This window comes from Ischnura elegans, chromosome 8, assembly GCF_921293095.1.
Source record: "Ischnura elegans chromosome 8, ioIscEleg1.1, whole genome shotgun sequence".
Taxonomy (NCBI): domain Eukaryota; kingdom Metazoa; phylum Arthropoda; class Insecta; order Odonata; family Coenagrionidae; genus Ischnura; species Ischnura elegans.
In genome coordinates this window covers 98,050,985-98,063,211 of record NC_060253.1, presented here as the reverse complement: position 1 = coordinate 98,063,211, position 12,227 = coordinate 98,050,985, and the positions used below count along the sequence as shown (strand labels likewise).

Genomic DNA, 12,227 nt, shown 5'->3' with positions numbered 1-12,227 from the left:
GGTATCCAAGCGCCAATCACCGCAACCATGCGGCCTTATCATTGGAAGCCAGTCCTCCTGGCCCCCCCTTCAAAATATTCACCACTGCTATGTAACTGAGTGCCATTGATTGAACTGTTGCATGCAACTGAGCGCCATTGATGAGCGTCACTTGGAATGATTTGAGCACCATTTGCCGATGAATGCGGCACAAAACAAAAAAACGACCAAAGGGTCACAGAGACACACGCGATCACGTCTTAGTGGTGAGGTCGAGAGGGGTCGTCGTTTGCTTGACTCCCTCGCCTTCGGCATCTCCCTCGTCTTCGCCCGCACCCTCGCCCTTTTCGCCGCACCCGTTGGATCCCGAGGGTCCCTTGCCATCCGACTCCTCGCCCCCACTCTCACCTGCCTCCCCGTTCCCCTCCCCCTCCTTCCCCCCTTCCCCCTTGGCCCCCACCGCGCACTTCATCGAGAGGTCCATGGGTCCGTCCTGCTCCTCCGCCCAGCCGGGAGAGGAGGACCGCCTCGCGCCCGCCGCCCCGGGCGAACCCGAGCACTCGCTCGCCGAGGCGCTCGACGGGCTCCCGTCTCCTCCCTCGGGCGGCCGCTCGCGCTCGTTGGCGGCGGCAGCAGCGGCCGCAGCAGCCGCCGCCGCCGCGGCCGCCACGTAGGGGAAGAGGAAGAAGCCCTTGGAGGCGGCCGCGGCGTGCGCGCCGGGGAGGAAGGGGGGGAGCGGGGCGGGGGGGTGCGGCGGGTGAGGCGGGGCAGCGGGGTGCGGGAACATAGCACCCATCGGGAACAGCTGGGCGTGGAAGGGTGGCCCGGCTGGGTGCTGGTGTCCTCCGGGAGGGTCTTTCCCGAAGGCCGCGGCCCAGTAAGGGTCCATGCAGGGCATGCGGTCCAGGAGGGCCTTGTGGTGGACGTGGGCGGGAGGGTCGCAAGAGGGCCCGCCCCCCCTGGGATGATGGTGGTGCCCGTCGGGGGGCTTGGTGGGGTCACCAGGAGGGAAACCCAGCGCCCTCTGCCGCGAGGAGGACATGGGGTGGTGATGGTGGTGGTGATGGGCCCCGACCGGGGGGAGGTGGTACGGGTTGGGGCCCCCGTCCGACGGCGGGCCGCCCTCCCGGGTGGGCGGGGGATCTATGCCCCGCGAGACCCCGTCAGGGTGCCCGGGGGTCTTCTTGAGCTCCTCCGAGCTGGGGTCGTCCGATTCGGAGGAATTGGGGAAAGAGATTGGGGGCCTGTTGTGGTGTCCGTGGTGGTGGGCGTGGTGCTGTTGCTGCTGCTGTTGCTCCTGCAGGAGGCAGTGGATCTTGAACCAGTTGGACCTCCTGCCGTAGCGCGAGCCGCTCTTGGACATGCCCACCACGAGGCACTTGCGGAGTCTGCACGCCTTGCAGGAGGTTCGGTTCTTCTTGTTGATGATACAGCCACCTCCATTCTTGCACTCCGAAATGGAACCCAAGTTGTTGTACGTTCGGCCGAAGAATGACTGGGGGAGGATGAATCGTCATTAGAATATAAGAACAACGGATTTAAACACCTTAACACAAATCGGAGAAACTGAAGTTCTTCTATTTTCACCAAGTAAAATGATATCTTGTCGGTCTTCTCATCCGCACGAATTTTCAAAAAATATTTTGGGCATAATCTTAAAGGTAAATTATATCAACTGAGTAAGTATCATTAAAATATATTCAAAATTTTGATCTGGCTCACGCCGCGAGAAAATAAGTATTTAAAAAATACCAGATCATGAAATCACAGACGCGATATGGGGCAGATAATTCGATCTGTGTACCTTCAAAGGCAATGAGAAGCATAGTACTTTGCCGAAAATGTTATCATAATCATGGCATAGCAAAGTTTTGATGTGTAAATTATTCTTTCCGAACCTGTGAGTAGATATTTAAAGCAGGGAATAAGATTATATAAAGCGAAATTACCATGGATTTATGGAAACGCTTCATAAATTTTAGAAGTAATGCAAATATTCTTTAAAGAGGTGGATTCACTGAAATCCAAAGTTGACGATATACATCCGTAGTTAGTCTTATGCAAATTTCTTTCACGAGGATAGTCGTAACGGTACTGATTTAGACCTCAATCTACTGTCAATTATTAGCCAATAAGAATAAGATAATGTAATTATTATTAGCTTCCCCACTTCATTTTATACTACCGATAGTTAACATCATTGCAAAGTCAACCCCTAGTAGTAAGTAGATAGTCCTGATTTTCACTCCCGGCTGTGTAAAACAAGAAGCCGCTTAGGTTTACGATACCGTTATTATATGCAGGTACAGTATTTTTTTCCACTTCACGGTAATGTCTAAGGGATGCCGTTATACAAAGTTTGAAGTATGGATTAATGGTTGATCGGACATAATCACCTCCATTACGTTTGCATTAAATTTTCAAGTCGATTCTTTTTCTCCAGTACCGAACGATGCTCGAGTAAAATAAAATTCACATCTTTTTGTCCAGTACCGAACAATGGTTGAGGAAAATACATTTCAAAAGTTTTCAACTGTGATTACGGCACTGAATCTAACGATCAATAGTATCAATACATTAATTACTCAGTAATAAACAATCGAATGGATGGAGTGAGAAATAATTTCGATAACAATAATTGACATGATGAAATGATATAGATAGGTGAATACTATCAATGGCATACACCTAAGACAATTTGAGTAGTAACGTTTTCCAATCCTAATACCTTTATGGCAAAAAAATATGGATTATATTAGTTTGATAGAGGCAATCCGAGCATTTATTTATTTATTTATTAAAATAGATGTCTAAAATTAGACAATTTTCTATTTATTTAATCCTTAAGAGTGTAATTAATAATACTATCATGAGGCCAACACAAAAGTCGCATTCTAATAGCTCCAAAGTTATACCAAATTCAAAACAGTAGATTACCAAGCATTCAATAGCAATGCTGAATATTTCCCTGAATTTCAGTACTTTTTCTTATCGTAAAATATCACATACAAGGCCAGAATATCTGTACGGGTATTAAAGATTTAACTAGCCATCTTTATTTCAATGAGTGTTCTTTAGTCACAAACTTGCACTCATTTCAAACATATTCTAAATGTCAATCCCGAGAAAAAAATTCAAAACTATTTCGGTTACGTTGTAACCTTAGAAATACGTGTTGCAGTACTTCAAACTAAGATTATATGCTACAGGTTTTAGATATATAACTAAACTTAAACGAAATAAATGTAAAGAGTGGTTGTTTTGTAGAAAATGTTTTCAGGCTTATCTGGAGAAAGTCATATAGCATATTCATGAAACAGCCTGGCAACTTTCCATACTATGTATATAGTGTGTTTCATTAAAATTATCAAAGGTTACATGAATCGGTACATACCTTACAACCTTCGCAAGTGAACGCTCCGAAGTGGAACCCAGCTGCAGGCTCGCCACATACTCGGCAGAGCTGGTTCATCTGTGAGAAAAAACAATTGAACTAATTATAGTCAATAGCTCCAAACACTCTATTCTTATTTAAAAAAAAGTAAAAATATAAAATGGACAATTATTTTTTCGGCCTCTAATGGCATTCCTTTTTATAAGACATAAGGTAATGGCAAAAACTACAATGAAGATTCTTTCCTCAAAATAGGAAATATAAAAATTGACAGCCTTTGCTAAACATCTGAAGAAGATGAGAGGGTGGAATCCAATTTAATTAGTGTATTCTCTATGGATGAAACGAATTTTTTTGCGTTAAAAAGTAGATCGAGAAAAAAACGGCTGTCTGTGTAAATATTTTCATGCAGGAAGAGGAACAGGCTACCTGCATTCGCTTGGCGAAAGAAAGATATAAAACAAGAAAATTAACGGGTAGGAGAAAAATGATGTCAAGAAATGGATAGCTGATGCCAATAAAAACCAAAATTACTATTGATGTTTAGGCCGAAAATGCACCATTTTTAAGCAAAAGAAACTTGAAGCCAAGCACTCCGATTGGCTGGGAGTTCACTCTGTTGTCGGATGCCTTGGCTTCATCGCTATCTCCGGCAGGCGAATCATTCGAAGTCACGAATTGTCTAGAGCATCTGGCAAAAATGGTGCGCTTTCGACAGAAGCATCATTAATAATTTTGGTTCCTCCTGATATCAGCTATCCAGGGTTAAAATTTCACTACAAAATTTTTCTCCACCCTTTACCTAGATTCAAAATGAACATAATAATTTGATGAGACTAAAGTCAAATGAATTTGTTTACGAAATGAGAAGACAGTGTTTCGAACTCCTACCCTCTTGAAATTCCACAAAATATCCACCATCAAATCGAGACTATCTGATTCTTTTGTGAAATCTTATTATCAAGTTGTCATTGGTACATCAAAATACAAGTTTCAATATGCAAATTTTTATCTCGTGATTATTTCTTCCAGTAGAAGTTTGGTAATATGGTAATGCATGTATTTTATTGTCACCTCACACTATTCGTTATAAAAAAATCATTGCAGTTTTAGAGGAATATTGAATCATACTCATCAACTCTGTGAATATTTTCAAATATTCTGTACTTAAATGAAAGCAAAGAAGGAAATTGCGAACCAGCTGAGGCCTTCTTCTTGTATAGATTCCTTAGCTTCTGAAATCTAAGGGTAATGGAAAATAACACAAGTGCTGATATGAGCACCTCTCTTCTATCATCAAATTTTTCTATTCCGAAACGATATATATTTGGTGATATAAATTAAAACAAAGGCATCTCAGATGTTAATACTCCTTTCCTAATAGTTTCGTAGGGAAATTGATATTGGAAATTGAATGCAAACTAGCATATGATACATAAGTCATGGTATTCAAGGTACTGGCTAAAAAGTTTGAGTGGAATCCGTGAAATTGGAATACCTTTGTATTCTGTCAAAAAGCTCTCATAGCTTTGAAGAGTTGTCCACTCCCAGACAAACCTGGACTTGTACTTATTCTTACACGAGCGTCTAGTTTAGCCATTGTTAGAAACTGTCATTGCTTTAAATCCATTTAATGAAATAGTTTTGGTTTTTTTCCAGGAGACCCCTTGCTTGAGACCCAAAAGTACATCAGCCCAGGTCACTAAAAGATAATCATGAGTTTCAGCACATAAAAACATTGAAATATAATACATTTACACTCTCAATCGTCTAAAATCAATTAGACTTAATCAATGCAATCGATGAATGCAGATGAATCGATTTTTCAATATGGTTATTTCAAAAATATTGTTCCATAATTAAAATAAAGACTTCCCAGTTATTTCCTTATCGAATAGGAAAAAATACAAATGTATCTTTTAGCATTCTTGACTGCATTACATAATCATTGGAATATCGCGTTTTCATTCAAGAGTTGCATTCATTCATGTTACGCAACAGAGAAGCAGTGACTCTTTTCCTGGATGCACAAGTATTTCCTATAATAAGCAATAAAATTTTTGATGACGGCAATACCTTAACATGCACATCTTTCATATGAATCATTCATATGCTCAATTTTCAATCGTTCCACTTATGTAAGCCAATATTTCCATACATAATACATGTATAACGTAGAAATGAATACTTCTCTTCATGAAAATCGCGTGAATCCGTCATATGCAGAGCGATTGAGCGTTTACTTGCATCCATCAATCTTGTAGTACACAAATTCTACCACTAAAATTTTGAAGTCATAAAACACTACCCTGTCACTTAAAAACTAGCGTATTTGTCGTAGAGTATTGGAGGCGATACATCCCCTAAAAAATTCTTGTAATCGTGAAGAAAATAAAATACAAAATCCGCATTACAATTGATAAAAATGGCAAATTATTTTCTGGTAAGAGAATTAATGCATGTATTTCCAATTTCCGAGCATTAAAGTTGAATAAGAAAAGCAATCACGGGAGCAAAAGCGAGGAGTAAGAGATGAAGGTCCGTTTCTCACTCCTCGGTAGTAAACACGGATCCTGAATACATTGTACCATTATTCGAACGCCACTCGGTAGAAATCCTTCTAGTCACTTACTTAAGAAAGATCACTTGTATATTGTTCTTCCCTCAGGTGCTCAGTAAGTGACTCCGCAGTCACATGTTGACAATCCGCTTCGAAGAAGGTGGCAAATGAATCCGCTTTTCATCACTGACAAGGTCTCCGAATATACATATCTCTTCGACAGTTCAGGATATAAATCTCCGAAGAAGGTAGAAATGAGTGAAATGGAAATTTATTCGACGAATATCGTGAATTTTTTTGCTCGTTTACGGTAAGAAATCTGCAATTCCATACAATGCGTGTGTTCGTGACGAAATCAAAGAGGAAGAGTTTCATTGTGGTTCTTTGAAAATTTTCCCGCATAATCGTTCCTTAATCCACAGGAATTTGATTTCCTTTCAGTAAAAGCATACGGTAAGGGGGTTTTCATAAATGAGAAAATAAATGGGGATTCATACAACAACTTGGCAACAAAATTCAGCATCAAGCAAGTTACAGTCTTTACTGTTCCCGCTCATCATCAGCTCAACTTCGCTAAAATACTTTTAAACTCGAAAATCGTTATCAAAATAGTTTATTTGAAAAAAATTGAAACCATAGCTACCCTTTTAAAGAAATCTCGACGGACAATATGGGGACAAATAGAATTCCAAAAAATAAGATCTATAATGAATAATCGGCTGCTGAATTAACAAGTACAAAAAGAGTTCCTAAAATATTGATTACTTAGGAACCCTACGTATTTACGAAGGAAATTTGAGCCATAGACAAGACAAAGGCATATTAAAACGATACAATTTAAAAAACTATTTGTACAGTCATATTTCAAATAAACAAAAATTACCAAGCATATTATCCCTACTAAAAATACTATTTTAAGAAAGGGACATAAATTAGCAAGCAAAATCTATATTTATCGCTAATGGTCTAAAATACACTCAAAACTCCTATCCGTTAAACTTTTCATAATAACGTTTATTCCTGTACTCTTGATCACATGATTTATGTATCTTATGAAAATAAATCTTTTAAAATAGGAAGAAGTATAAACGTATTAATTTGGCCGCAATGTCCAAGTAATACTTAATAGGGTAGTTTCCTTCATCAAAGAAAACGAAAGGCATTGATTGCGATTCGTTACCCACCATTAGTGTATTCATAATATACAAATTATTTCGTTTTATAAATACCGGTTTAGACGAATGGCAATAGTCCATTTTTATCCTCATTTGAAAAAGGCCAGATTGGCGCCCATGCGATGCCACTCCACGTGACGTCACAGGGACCTAGTTTCTATACGAGTAGACGGGAGTTATACATCGTTTGAGATTACCAATGCATGCATGCGGCACTGAGCTCAGGGAAACATCTCTTAATAATCACACATTAAAAATACCTAAGTTCGGAAAGTTTCCTTCGTTTGATAAGGTATTAATAATCCTGATTTAAGCCAAGCGCAACCAGCTAGCAGGGTACTCTGCTACCTGCTAGCAACCTTCGTCGTATCAGCGCTCAAAGCCTCACCCCAAGGTCACTTCACTTGCGGCAGCGGGAACCAGAACGACGTCACACGGGGTTTTCCCGGCATTCATACTTAGCCGTCGCGTTTTCGCGCGCTTGAAAATTTTCACTTTTCATTTAATCGCGAAAAATAGATATCGTCACTTAAAAATCTAAAAGCGTGAAATACGTACTCCAGGAGTAATAATCTTTCGATTTAGGCAATAAAAAAATAATAGGAAACCACCCTATTGACAAACAGGCTTCCGTTGTTGAATTTCATGATACTCCTTAAGATAAATAAAATCATTTAATAGCTACCTTAAGAATTTTCTACGAAATCAAGCTAGCTCGGAGAAGTTAAAGGAAGCATTAATGAATGTTGAGGAACTACGGACATTCTTGACACAATAAAATGGTTCTTTGAAGCATACCCCGATAAAAAAGTTCATTTGAGAAGACATACCTTAAATACCAACAATGCATTCTATTTGCATCAATCAGTGGTATGCCAAGCTGCACCAAGCTGCATGAGTAATGATACATCAATTTCTAATTTATATAATATTGTGCACGCCAAAGTTAGGAATGTTCATTTCAGCACAATCTATAGAGAATGAAAACAATGTCACTGATGTTAGACCCAATATTTGCTCTTTTAAATAAATTTAGTTGGCATAGTAGATTTATTGCTACAAACTGTAATGTGGAAAAACGTCCTAAATTTGAAATATTTTGAAACATTAGTTCCGACTCATTTAGCTACATGAGTGTTCAATAATTTGATTAGGTGCATCCATGAAATTATTATATCATTTTTCAGTCCATAAATTTCGCAGTAGCTTTTTCACTTCGGAAAAGTAGGAAAACGCAATTCAAGCCATGCGTCCATCTTCGCGTCAGCGGACGATTGGCTTCAAGCGGTGCAAGCAGATGAGCGTAAGACTGACACCGAGGAGCCTATCGAACGAGTTGAAAGAATCTCATCGTGACTTTCAAATCCGGTATGTCATTCATTCTCACCGGAGACGAAAACGGCACAGAAGCCAAGGCCTGCAGAACTCGGAGACCTCTCTCAAATGTCCCAATGGTGACTGGGAGATAGCAGACAATCCCATCGTGATTAATGGTTGCTTTCGTTAACGTTAAAATGGTATCTTTCACCTGACGCCACCGCCGTAAATTGCGCATCTAATGGCCAGACCAATTCAAGAGACGTCTCCTGCAGCAGATTTAACCGACCGACTGCTTCTATGAACACCACTGGAAATTTTTTTCGGCTTTCATAAAATTGCATTTCAGCTGATGTATTAATCATGCTCCTTTGTATTGATAATAGATGAATTTTCCCTTAAATTAATGCATAAAAATTTCGAGATAACGATCATTCTCTAAACTTATTCGATCATTATCCTGATTATTTTTCAAAAGGAGTAACAGGGTGCGAGCTCCATGTAATCGAGGAATTTTGCCAAATAGAATATATTTATCTCATTAATGCTTACATCAACGGGAGCGTTGAATTTGAGCTTTTACTTCGTCCAATTTATATACTTTTTTCAATAAATTCTCCTAAAATATTACCGTTTTCGAGTCCTAAAAATCACGTTTTCAACATCAAAAATCCCTAAATATTGTGGGAGAGGATCTCCCTTCGCCTTGGGGTATTTTCTATACACCCCGAAATCTCCGGCAACCCCCCCCCCCCCATTTCAAAATCCTGTTTACACTACTGCTTACATTCATGCAATTTCACAGCCGCAGTGAATGTGACGGATATCATTCAATTATTTTCAAACATAAAACTTCTTTACATCTTAAAATTTTTCATTATTGCGACGTAAATGATAAAGTGGTCCACGTTCCAATGATTTTCTTGTATTTCCAGCATCTGAAAGACTGATAAGTGATACCTATCCCGCAAAAGACGTACACCGTGAACGCAAAGTTTTGGCTTATCGCCTGTCTAAATGGTGTTAGTTCCCTCCGCTGTCAATTTATTTGTTTTAAATTAATTTGCCAGCATACGCTATTGCCGTCTTTATTGCATTTACTCTTCCACTCCAACTTTTGCTCTAGCTAATTTTTCCCCATCACAACAGGTAAATTAAGTACATGCAAAAACTTCGGGTCTCAAATGTGCAACCAATTTAAGAAATATTTTCGATAAAATCGATATTAAATTCCCATCACTAGTAATCAAATTCAGTTTTTCGAGGTAGCATCAATTTGTATCAGTATAAATAAGGCGAATTCAATTTCAAAAATCCCAAAAGATATCGAATATTTTCCATCGTTCATTGCTATCTAAGAAATAAATTTGAAAATCAATAGCATTTTATCTCAATAAAAGGCAAACTCTTCACAAAGACGCCATAAGAGTATATTGCACGCAACAAATGATACCAGTGCGGGTGCTATTGAAAGTGTTTGGCAACCTTTGGTGCCAATGTCATACATCTCCGACTTATGCCCAGTATGTTCATCAACTAACAAGTCAGCCACTAGAAACTGCTCCCAACTCAACAAATACAAAACTTTCAATACATCCGACCACGTTCTTACGCCCTATTTACTTAATGACTAATTACAATCGAATACTAAACAAAAATGGCATTTCCACCTCACAGAGTCCTACAAATTAAGTTCACCTTCTTAATACGGAAAAAGTAAACTTTCACAAATATTCTTTGATACACGAAATTTTAATGATGAGTCAATGGTAGGTGAAGAAGAAACTAAACATATCTTCGTAGGGGTAAAAATCTGACAAATTCATTTGACATTTTAAGCCGACTGTCCTACAGCCTTATAATATAGATATTATAGATATTCTTCAGCAAGGTGAGCTGAGACTACAATCGTGATTACCAGTTTCAGCTGGATCTAGGAAACATGTTACAAGCGGATTAACGACTACCGAACACTCAAATTGTACTCTGCCGTTATCACCCATGTCTGCGGGTCAGTTTAGTACAACTACACATACAAATTCAGCGTGTTCTGTCAAATATCGAGTACTCACTCCGATCAGATAATCAAAAAATGTAAGGTAATTAGAAGTCCGAAAAACATCTGGGGTCTAGATTTGATGGATAAAAGAATGAACAAAATGTACTTTCTTCCGAACAATAAAGTTCTATAGCCACCAAAAAGACTCTATAAAACGAAGAAAATAAAAAGAAAACAGGGTTTTTAAAATGTAATAATGAGAATTCATAATCCCTCTAGGAGCCTTTCAGCAATTTTAGAAGAGTCACTTTTTTACATTTCATTATTGAATTTTTAGGAAATGATTATTCACAGCACATCTTCACCAAGGTATAAAAATGTGTATGAATGTAAAACCAAGGTTGAAAAAAGTGATATGAAATATAAATACAAAGTTATGTCTCTTCCTCGCAATATTTTACACAAAAAATATTGAAATCTAGCAAAACATTGAGCTATAAATTGAGAATGTGGTAGATATGAAAGCGTTTTTATCTCTGACAGGCAATGAGATGTAGGAAAAAGTGTCATTGCTGCGCCTACACTGACATAGTTCATTTTGCTATCTATATAAAAAAAAGTATGAGTAAAACATTGAAGTTTGCCATTTTACACTCGCGTATTCCTTCTCCTATGGGAAGTAATATCAATGTTTCAGGCAAAACTGTGAAAGCGACAACTCCTAAATTCTTACGTCTTTAAAAGATAAAATCAAGTAGAAAAATATATCCTACTGAAAATAGTGAATATATAGACTATTTGAATTAAAATTACGAAAATAGAGAGGCAGAATAAGGCAAAAAATGCTTTCTGACTTATCAACAAAGAGATTATCGTATCTAACTTTCCCCGTGGAGAACGAATTCTGAGTATCCAAAAAGCCTTGCGATCCTAATTCATTTTGGCAATCATGTTTTTCAACGAACGGTTTCGGCAGTCACTCACTCAGTGGATCAACCCAAAACTTGGTTTGGATTGGCGGAGGTAGAACTCACTCCAAAGTTAGCCTAAGGCGAGTGATTTTCACGCATAATGGCGCCAATTTTTTTCCTGGGGCCACCTCGCACTTTGAGTATTTTGTTCAAGGCTTCAGCCGAAATTTAAAACTGGGGCCCTTAGATAAGCAGTCAAGCGCTCTACCCATTGGGCTACCACGCTTCCCTACGGTTTCAGCACGATCCTATAATTATAACTCATGTTGAAAATCACATTTAAAATCATAATCCTGCCTGACAAATGGTTCCGAGAGTTAATATTGGCCTTGAAAAGTTCATAGAGATTTCGAACGATAGATCTAGATAAAAACTTAACGTTACATTGCTGAATGACCAGCGTTTACCAGAATATATGTAGGAAAAAAGAGCCATGTGTGAGATTAACTTCGAATAAATGAATGTTGTAACTCCAATTATGAATGAAGAAACCATAATTTCCTCGTGCTCAACACCAACTTTCAGAAATTCAGGCATGACATACGACATGCCTGAAAGACAAATTATTACATTTTTTTCAATACAACTTTCGGAAACACTTGATAAGGCTACGGTTTTGGAGAACGCATTGCTGCTTTTCAGATTTTCCTGCATGCATACTGTAAGGAAAAAACCACCTCAGAACTGCTTGGGCCGGTAGACGAGAAAAAATTGTATTTAAAGCTTTAAAATTAATTAAAAACGCATTGGAAGCCTAATATTAAAAATGAATCGTGAAAGTATTTTGTAATATCTTTCATATAAGTCTCAGCGATGTGTACACCCCAATCTT

The 12,227-nt window shown here is 38.8% G+C and overlaps 1 protein-coding gene across 1 annotated transcript in view; it reads right to left on the bottom strand.

The window, feature by feature from the left end:
- Window positions 1–232: 232 nt before the first annotated feature.
- LOC124164465 (zygotic gap protein knirps-like) overlaps window positions 233–12,227 on the bottom strand; it is a 28,041-nt gene continuing 16,046 nt past the window's right edge. The window contains exons 2-3 of the mRNA XM_046541792.1: window positions 3,374–3,451; window positions 233–1,474 (exon numbers count right to left, since the gene is read on the bottom strand). Coding sequence (XP_046397748.1) covers window positions 233–1,474; window positions 3,374–3,451 — 1,320 coding nt within the window. The remainder of the gene's footprint in view (window positions 1,475–3,373; window positions 3,452–12,227) is intronic.